General features: G+C 33.3%; 1 protein-coding gene across 1 annotated transcript; it reads right to left on the reverse strand.

Moving 5' to 3' along the window:
* Window positions 1-132: 132 nt before the first annotated feature.
* On the reverse strand, window positions 133-8,374 carry LOC133831626 (beta-glucosidase 44-like). Its single transcript, XM_062261996.1, has 11 exons — window positions 8,033-8,374; window positions 7,891-7,949; window positions 3,209-3,284; window positions 2,932-3,003; window positions 2,555-2,642; window positions 2,209-2,461; window positions 1,985-2,100; window positions 1,542-1,759; window positions 987-1,018; window positions 813-915; window positions 133-598 (listed from the first exon to the last, which is right to left on the reverse strand). Exons 1-11 carry the CDS (start codon window positions 8,316-8,318, stop codon window positions 324-326), a joined length of 1,578 nt encoding a protein of 525 aa, XP_062117980.1. The 5' UTR covers window positions 8,319-8,374; the 3' UTR covers window positions 133-323.
* Window positions 8,375-9,871: the final 1,497 nt, after the last annotated feature.

Genomic DNA, 9,871 nt, shown 5'->3' on the forward strand with positions numbered 1-9,871 from the left:
ATAGAAGAACCACAAAGAGGATGTTGATTGTTGATTTCCTCACATTAAAAGGGACAATTTTGTGCAAGTGCTTAGAATAAAGATCCATTTTGAATCTAATAACAACAGGGAGGTCTACTTAATTAAACTAAATAAAAAAAAGCAGTCTCTTTAACAAAATGGCCAGTCTCTTAGACTCAAATAAAAGGGCATGGTAGCTAGAAACCATTATAGAAGAGGACAGTCTAATTGCAATTGGATAGTATGTTGAGTAGGACTAAGAGGCATGAGATTATAGATATATGAATACTTTTGTTAAAACCTTGGTGACTCAAAAAGCACTACTACTTGTTTCTTTGGAGAAGTTTTTGGAACCAATAAGCAGACATCTTCGGGTACCTCTTGAGGGTGTGGAAATCAACATAGACAATGCCAAACCTTGAAGTGTAACCTAATCTCCACTCGAAGTTGTCAAGCAATGACCATGCAAAGTAGCCAACCACATTGGCTCCTTCATCAACTGCCTTCTTCAGTTGAATCAGGTAGTTTTTGTAGAACTTGATCCTTGTTGTGTCATGTAAACCTTGAGCTAGTGTCACATTGCCCGGATCATCCATGCCTGAGAATTTTAACATCAAGAATGTGAGCAAAACTCGGTACGATTTTCGAATCAATAGAGTATTGATATCATGTGTTAACAAGGGGTGAGCAAATGTTGATATGGAGTAAAACAAGCACAATATGACAGATTTGATGATGCCACTGCAGGAATATAAACTCAACCTTTTCTTGTAATCAAATAAAATGAAATTGCTGGAGTGAATGTTATTTACCATTTTCAGATAGGATCACAGTTGGGTTTCCATAATGCTCTTTTATGTAAGTTAAACATTTGTACAAACCCCATGGTACTTGGTAGAGCCAGTAGGAATTTGCCTGGAAATTTCACTGTGTTAGAGGGCATAACTTCTAAAGTCAAATGTATTCATGGGGTTGAAATAACTTACTCTAGGACCTATGGGAACTCCATTCTTTTTATCTGCAATGTTCAAGGAAAATGAACACAAATGGATTAAGTAATTAAATAAACAGTGATAATATTAGGATAATTCTCATATAGGGGCTTCACTTTAAGCTCTATTGGTGGGGTTCTTCAGTGTTCTCGACCCATGAACAGTTTTCGGCACAATTTTTTTTATGACCGTGTATATTGTAGTTGTTTAGAGCATCCTGCAAATTTTCAGAAAATTCTGAATAGTTTACAGTACCGAAAACTAGGTTCAAACATGTTGCTTTCCACGCGCATAAAAAAATTAGTCGCGCGTGCAACATGTTTGAACTTAGTTTTCGGTACTGTAAACTATTCGGAATTTTCTGAAAATTTGCAGGATGCTCTAAATAGCTACAGTATACGTAGTCATAAAAAAAATCGCGCTGAAAACTATTCACGGGTCATGAACACTGAGAGCCCCACCAGTAGGGCTTAAAGTAAAGACCCTATAAGAGAATTGTCTGACAATATTATACTCAGTGTACAAATATGAAGAGTGAAAGAGACTTACAAATAAAATCTACATTCCAGTCCCTCTGGTACCCCAAGACCTTTGGTTTTGGTTTATTTGAACTAGTTACATAGAATGTAGTGTATTGGTTTATCCCTACAAAATCCATTGAGCCCTTCACCATTTTAACCTGTTCTTTTGTGAACTTGGGTAGCCTTTTGCCTACTATTCCTTGCATTGATCTTGGATACTCACCATATACAATTGGATGAATGAACCTGATAAAAAGTTAATACAATTTGAACAGAGTTGTCCATTTGTTGAAAATATTATGTTCTAGTCTGAAGTACATACCATGTAATCATAAGAAGAATTTAAGATGCAATAAATCGTTTTTATGTAAAATGACATTCTTTTGATAATTTTTTGCAAAATAAATTGTATTTGGAAGGCCATTTTGCAAAAAATTATCAAAACAAAGCTATTGCGCATAGTTATTTTACCATCCGACATGAAAGTCTCGGGCTCTTTGTGCTGCATAGTTATCTGCCTTTGATCTAGTAAGAGGCTCATACCAAACAAAGTCCAACAAGATCCCAATCTTTCCCTTTTGTGTTTTCTGACAATGCAAATATTTTTATAAGTTAACCTAACTTAAACTTGCTTGATCAATCAAAACCACCAAAAAAAAATGCTTCCTTTTACAAGAAGTGAATGGTTATCTTACTTGGTACTTTTCGCGGTATCTCTGAACAGCAGCTGCATGAGATAAGATCATGTTGTGAGCAGCGATGTAAGGCTCCGTTGCTGAGTTCCCAGCTCTGCAGTTTCCATATGCTTTGGAGCACCTTCCTGGAGCATGAAGTCCATTATCGTACCCAAGCGCAGCCACAACTCGAGGCTCGTTGAATGTCATCCAGTTCTTTACTCGGTCTCCAAATGTCTTGAAACAAAAGTCTGCATAATCAGCAAAATCTTTTCTGCAAAATGAAGCAAAAGAAGTGAAGACTTGGTTACAAACTATCACAAATTTCATGCACAAGAGAGATGAATTCTTTTGTTATGGTACTTACACAACTTGGTTGCCAAGCAATCCCAAATACTTTTTCTCCAGTGCTTCAGGAAGATCATAATGATAAAGGTTTGCATATGGAGTAATCCCTGTGAACAATACATTGATTCAAACATAACCTATTTTGATAGCTTTCACATAAGGTAGTATGAAATATGAATAGCAATGTTGTATTTAGTCTAAGAGTAATGATACGTGCACTCAAAATATGTACTCAAATATTACACACAATGACGTGCCACTGCTTTTTAAAACAGTGGGTCCCAATTTTAATAAATGTGATTGGCTATGCTAAACTGTCACATCACTGTGTATAATGTTTGGTTACATAATTCGATTGTAGAGCTACAATAGATCAAAGTGAACCAAAAAAATTACCTCTTTTAAGCATATAGTTGATCAACCTATTGTAATAGGCAACTCCTTTCCAATTTACTTTTCCAGTACCCTCTGAAATTGTTGAATGAGACATATAAGTTTTTTGAACTTGACAAATAAAAAGACTAACATAGCAGCATGAAGTAATATTAATTTGAAGTACTTCAAAGTGAGACTTTTTCTTCTCTACTTTTCTTATCTGAAAATTGAAATAAAAGTTATCACAAATGGACTTTTAAATCGTTGAACAAAGAAGAAAAAAAATTCTGAAAATTACCTGGGAAAATTCTGGACCAAGAAATTGAAAACCGGTAGGCATCAAAGTTTAGTTTTTTCATGATATCAACATCTTCCTGAAACAACAAAATAAGATATCACAAAATACACATTGTATGTATATAATATACCTAAAATTATAGTCGTTTTGTTACTCAAAACCAATTGACAATGAATAGAGTGACTCATAATCCTATAAATGTATTAATATATTCACATTTACTTGATGTGCGACACTCTTATATACTCTCTCAAGATGGTAGTTCTTTTTATTATGCCGCTCGTGATGGTGGCTCTTTCCGAACACGGGTTCGAATACCATATTAAGACGAATCATTGGGTTCTATGTTAAAACTAATTAATAATAAATGGAGTAACAAGTAATAATGTGTTAATGTCCTCATATTTATTCGATGTAATAAGCTATCTTAGTTTTAATATAATAGACCAGTACTATTTTGATCTATTTTGTAAAACATAGAGTCTGAATTGTCATTTAACAAAACACAGGGGCCAATCATGTATTCGGTAAAAACACGGTGACCAAAATGATATCCTCCCTTCTAGTTTTAATATAATAGACCAGTACTATTAAAGACAAATTTTGAACTATTATTAGATTTAATAGCTGAAATTACATACATTTAAGAAATGATATATCCATTTATATAAATAAATTTATTTTTGTTGACGCCGTTTTTCGTCAACAATGAAAGGAGAGCACGTAAACAATAACTGATAATGGCCAATTAAAATATAACAACACAAACACACGGTTTTTACGTGGTTCAGCAGTTAAATCTGCTTAGTCCATTAGTCTCTGTTATTAAACTCAAGATTATCTCTGAAAATTCTTAAGCATGAATTCTTCAGAGTTTTCTCTCAAGGTTTAGAATTTCGGTCCCTTACAATGGTGCATGACCTCTCTATTTATAGAGAAGGCTGCAGAATACTATCCCACATATTTTGGGTAGTTACTCTTTTTGTGTAAATAAAATAAATGGCTTTAAATGCCTATAATCAAATATAAAAGGAAACGTCCCCTGAAGACCAGGGACGTATAACTGACCAAATAATATCCCACGATTCTAGGGGATTTTCAATAATAAATAAGGATTACATCTCGTATGGACTACACTTATAGATATTCAAGGTTTTTATCATATATCTCCAAGGCCTTAGCTTCCCAGGTTTCTCGTCATCTTTCGAACTAGAGACATCTCCCGAGGTCACGTGGCTTTCGAGATTGTATGTGCGTCGAGCTCGGGACCCCTGATCCGAGGTCATCCCTGAGGATGGATGCATCTCCGGAGCTTCCTCTCGAGATCATGAACACTTCGAGGTCACCATATTCGAGGTCGTCTATGTCTTGCAGGCTCGATATTTAGTCCTGGAGCATACTCTAAACCTTACGAGTCCAATTGTTTGTGAATCTAACTTTCGAGATCACATTTAACATGGCTCGAAAACTGGGTACAACATCTTGCCCCCTCAAAAGTATTTGTTCGAATCCTAAGAGAAGGAAACTTTTGAACTACTTCCCTCGGGAACCATACCGTCATACGCTTTTTGAAAATGGACACGCGTCAGCCAGGTATTGCTCATTTTTGGTACTTGAGTACCTTGGAAACATGCCCACGATCATCTGTCTGCCACCTTTTCGGCGCCATCTTGTCATTGATCCCCATCCGTTGGATCTAGCAAGGATTTCATTCAACGCCCCGGATTAATCCCCCTTTTTCCATCTATATATACGAGACCCCACTCTTCATCTTCCTTTTTATCTTCGTTCACCAAAAGCAAGAAAAGAAGAAAAAACAAAACCAGAGACCATCCTATAAAGTTTCCATTATGTGCATGTTTTCTCAGCCAAAGAAACCCTGGTTTGTTCGAGTCCGTGAGTTCTTATTTGCAACCTCTCCTTCAGTCAACGATCTCTCTGCAATCGCCATTATTGTGTAAGTATGCAATCTTTGTTTTCCATTTTGTTAGTTTTTGTTCATGCTGTGTATGTACTAGTTTACATCCTTAGCATAATATGATAGGAGGTTTCTATCCGATAGGCTCTTGGCTTTTTTTTTTTTTTTTAGACTCCCAACACAAAATTTACATCACTGGTTCATATCCAGTTTTGATGTTTGAGCAAGATTCCTGTTTTCTGGGTTTTAAAATTTTAAGAGACGTTTCTTGTACACCAAGATTTCGGGAAAAAACACTGGCCTTGACAAATGCACGAAATCCAAGGCTGCCTTTTCTGGTTAACCGCCACTCTTTTTTCCCTTAATTTTCGGGATTTTCAAAAAATTATCCACTCTCCTTCCTTTCTCGTGAAACGCACGTCCTGACTCTTTAATAAGGGCCTTAATATATAGCTTGTTTTGTTCCTAAACCCCGAGCTCGTAACTTCGAGCTCGCAACTCTTGCATGCATGACCCTCACCATTTTTTCTTTCTCGCTAGATATCACAGAATCTGGAAAGACGGTGGGGGTCGTTGCTGGCAATCCCTTACGAGCAAAAAACTCCGAGCCCAGAATCGCTGTTCGCCCGGAATCAACGTCGGATAAGGGAATACGAGCTTGCGCGCGAGCAGGAGGACATTCGAGCTCATTACCGCCGCCAGATAAACGAGGTCATAGAGGGGAAGAGGAGAGTTCTTCGGGAGGCCCTCTATCCGGAATCCAATTCAGGACCTAGGCCGATTCCGCTCGACCCTGCACTAAAGGTCACTGTCGCATACCATCCAGGAGAGCTCCAATTTTCACTAATGGGGGAACCTTCTTCCTCGCAGCCGAGGAAAGAAATGTTTGAGGCCGAGCATTATTGGAGCTCGGTTACCACAACTAGTCAGATAACTAAAAGAAAAAGAAACAAAATTATTAATGTTTTATTCCATTAAAATGTTTAAAAAAATAATAAATTTAAACTTTTAGAAATTTTCAAATAAAATTTTGATTTTTTTTATCTATCAAAGACATGCATAATGACAGAGCTAGGGGACTCAGGGTCCACCTAATGTTTTTTTTTTCTATATCTTTGTACAATGTATTTTGTTTTTAATAAATTATTATAAATATAAGGAGCAACTACAACGCATTTACTTCTTTTACAACACTGGTAGATCATTTTTCTATTTTAAGCTCTTAGATAGATATAATCTCAATTATTTTTATACGACGGTGTACATCGTAACTATCTAGAACATGCTATAAATTTTCAAGAAATTCCGAATAAATTGTGGTACAGAAAATAGAGTTTAAATAACTTATTGTACGCGTGCTTATTTTTTTTATACACGTGTAAAAGAACCAACGGTTTGAACCTTGTTTTTGGCACTGTAAATTATTCAGAATTTTTTGAAAATTTACAGGGTATTTTAAATGATGACAATATACACTGTCATATAAAAAAATTGAAAAAAAATTATTGAGGTATAGAAAATATAAACTGACTGCATCAATATTGTCAAAAAAATAGATATATTGTAGTCACTCTCTATTATAATACAACTTTTATATTGATTGATATAATTTAGTCACGAATTTTGTATATTTTATTTTAAATTAAAATATAATAAAACTCGAAACTAACTTCCAACAATAACAATATATAATGTAAAGCAATGTCGGATACTTTTGGTGTCTTAGTCAGCTAGGATTTTCAAAAACGATGAAAAAACATTTTTAATTTTAGAAGTAATAATAAAAGATAGAAATGTGAGGTTTCCGATATTATTATTATTACTCCACCGACAAGACAAAATTTTGGTCTTCTGACCAAATAATGAGACAAGGATAAGATGGGGAGTAGCAACGATAATTGTGCTTAAAATATTTACATAAATATTATATATAATAATATAATTTTTTTAATTATATTTATTAAAGGGAATTTACTCATTTGGTACCTTATGTTTTTGCAAAGTATCATTTTGGTACCCTCTGTTTTTAATAATGCTCATATGGTACCCTATATTTTAAAATTATATATATTTGATACCCTAGACTCATATTTGATAGATAAAATTTTGTCAATATGATCAAACTGTCATCAGTTATATGTAATTAAATTTAAATTTGAAACTTACATAATTGACAGCAGTTTGATTAAATTGGTAAGATTTTATTAATTAAATTTGAGTTTAGGGTACCAAATATATACGATTTTAAAATACAGGGTACCATATGAGCATTATTGAAAACAGAGAGTACCAAAATGATACTTTGCAAAAACACAGAGTACCAAATGGTTACCTACCCTTTATTAAAATTAAGATTCATTATTTAAAATATTATAATATAATATTTAAATGCATATTCTAAGTAACAAATCATTCTAAAATAACTATTCTCACTTGAAACAAGATTTGAAGATCAATAATGCAAACAGATTTTATAATTGTGAGCATGTTACATTTGTCAGTGAAAAATCAATAATAGCCATAATAATAAAATTATTAACTTTCTTTTACTTTCTCATTACAAGAAACAATAGTCTTTAAACTTAAGAGCATTAGTTTTCACCATAGCCACTTTACAAATTCATTTATTGCTTCAAACTCTTTGTTCTACACTCTTTTTCTTTCTATCCCATCCTTAGCTTATACTTTGTACAAAATTCAAATATTATAAGGAATAATTTTAAAGACATTAAAATAGAGAAGAGAAGAGAAGAAAAGAGCTTACTTTATAATGGTGATATTGGTCTACAGTAACATCTGCTGACCCATTATTAGCAATAATCCCTGTTAATTTATTTTTTAATTAAACAAAAAAATATACATAATAAATGAGAAATTAATTAATGAATAATAATAATAAGACTAACCAGGAGTGTTGGCGAAGACATCCCAAATGCTGGGCCCACGACCGTCCTGATGGGCCATGCCCTCGACCTGGTAAGCCGACGTCGCCGTACCGAACACGAACCCCTTAGGAAACTGGGCCCTGCTAAGCCCATCACCACCACTCTCCAAATTGAACCTTTCGGAGGAAAATGAAGCCTCACCGAGCTCCGGTGCAGTCGCGTTGCAGTGGATCACACAAATGGCACTGGTGGTCACCAGTAAGAGAAGCAGTGCTATTGGGTCTGGGATTCTCATTTTGAAACCCATGGAGAAGAAGAAGAAGAAAGGAAGAGAGAGAAAGCTATGGTTAGACACTTTAAGAGAGAGAGTGTGTGTGTCTAGTCTAGTCTATATAACATGTTTCAACAGTTACTTTTTCTTTTAATATATATAAATAATTAAGGATTAATGGTTTATCATTTGTTCATTTTCACAAATTATTTTTAGTTTTAATGTTTTATAAAATAATTCAAATACACCCTTAAATACGATTTTTATTAAAAAAAAATTGAACTAAAATTACAAATAATTCATCAAACTAACTATTCATAACAAAAATACAATCATTCTGCCTAAGAACTGTGTTATTATATTCAATTTTTTGTTTATTAAAATCAAGTTTAGGAATCTATTTGAACTATTTTACAAAATACAGTGTCCAAAAAATAATTTATCAAAACACATAATTTAAACAAATAATGAGTCAAAAATTAGGATGTAAAAAAATATAAACCTTATAATAAATTATAATTATTTTGCTATATATAATTAATTTTTATTATATTATTGTTTTTTTAAAATGAAGGCGTTAGTCTCAAGATAGAATAGAGAATATCAGCTCTTATTGTTTTAAAAATATTTGTATGTTAACAACTCATTATCTTAAGTAAATCTCACGTGGTGTTTTTCTAGGGCTGATCAGGCTTTTTGATCAGGCTTTTTGTTTTTCGTACCAAATCAACTTCAAATTTATTCAAAATAAATTGTTTAGATATGTTATTGTGTTACTTTATGCTTAAATAACTCAACTATAGACGCTTACAATAAAAACTTACATCTTCATGTCAACTTAAGTAAAATCGTTAATTATGTTACGAATAAATAATTTGACCATTATATTTAAACAATCTTAATATCAACAAGATAATAGATCTTTGTAGCCCAAGCTCGCCCGAGCAAATTCGGGGTTGTAGATGAACTTTTTCTTTCAAATTTTAATATTAATATAATTTAATGCATATTTTTTTTTATTGGAAATTTAATGTATATTTTATGTTAACTCTAAATTATTACCTATAAAACTTAGATTGACTTACAAGGAATATGTCATTTTTCAACCAATTTTTTTTTTATGAATAGTAAATTTTGGAATTTGATACAAAATAATCTAATACTCACAATGAGAATTTTAAAACAGAGATAAACAATCTATTATAATTTAATTATCTTGTTTGTTATTTTCTTGTGTTCTATTTCCTTTCTTGTTTTATCTTTCTCTTATTATTATTTTTATTATATTTTCCACACATTTATACATGGATTTACATTAGTAATTTATTAGTATACATTAATCTTATATAAAATGTAATCTATACATATATAATAGATTGATATATTGAAGATGAGGCCTCTTATGTTAGGAGGCTTTAGGCAACTGCCTCACCTGCCTTAAGGTGAGGTCGGCACTGCCAACGCCACCGACCGAGCGAAACCCCACCGATCCAACCATCCGCCGAGAGAGATCTACATCACTCCTGCAACAACATCTCAGCCCAACCAAGAAATCACGCACGCAACTCAATATGTTTCTGACGACGAAG

This window comes from Humulus lupulus, chromosome 4 (genome assembly GCF_963169125.1).
Source record: "Humulus lupulus chromosome 4, drHumLupu1.1, whole genome shotgun sequence".
Lineage (NCBI taxonomy): Eukaryota > Viridiplantae > Streptophyta > Magnoliopsida > Rosales > Cannabaceae > Humulus > Humulus lupulus.

Excerpts from the sequence above, each read along its gene's own strand:
- LOC133831626 (XM_062261996.1), bottom strand. The coding sequence starts at position 8,318 with ATGGGTTTCAAAATGAGAATCCCAGACCCAATAGCACTGCTTCTCTTA. Across the intron at positions 7,950-8,032 it reads TGTCTTCGCCAACACTCCTG|GGATTATTGCTAATAATGGG; the intron begins GTTAGTCTTATT and ends ATAAATTAACAG. Across the intron at positions 2,643-2,931 it reads CAACTATATGCTTAAAAGAG|GGATTACTCCATATGCAAAC; the intron begins GTAATTTTTTTG and ends TATTGTTCACAG.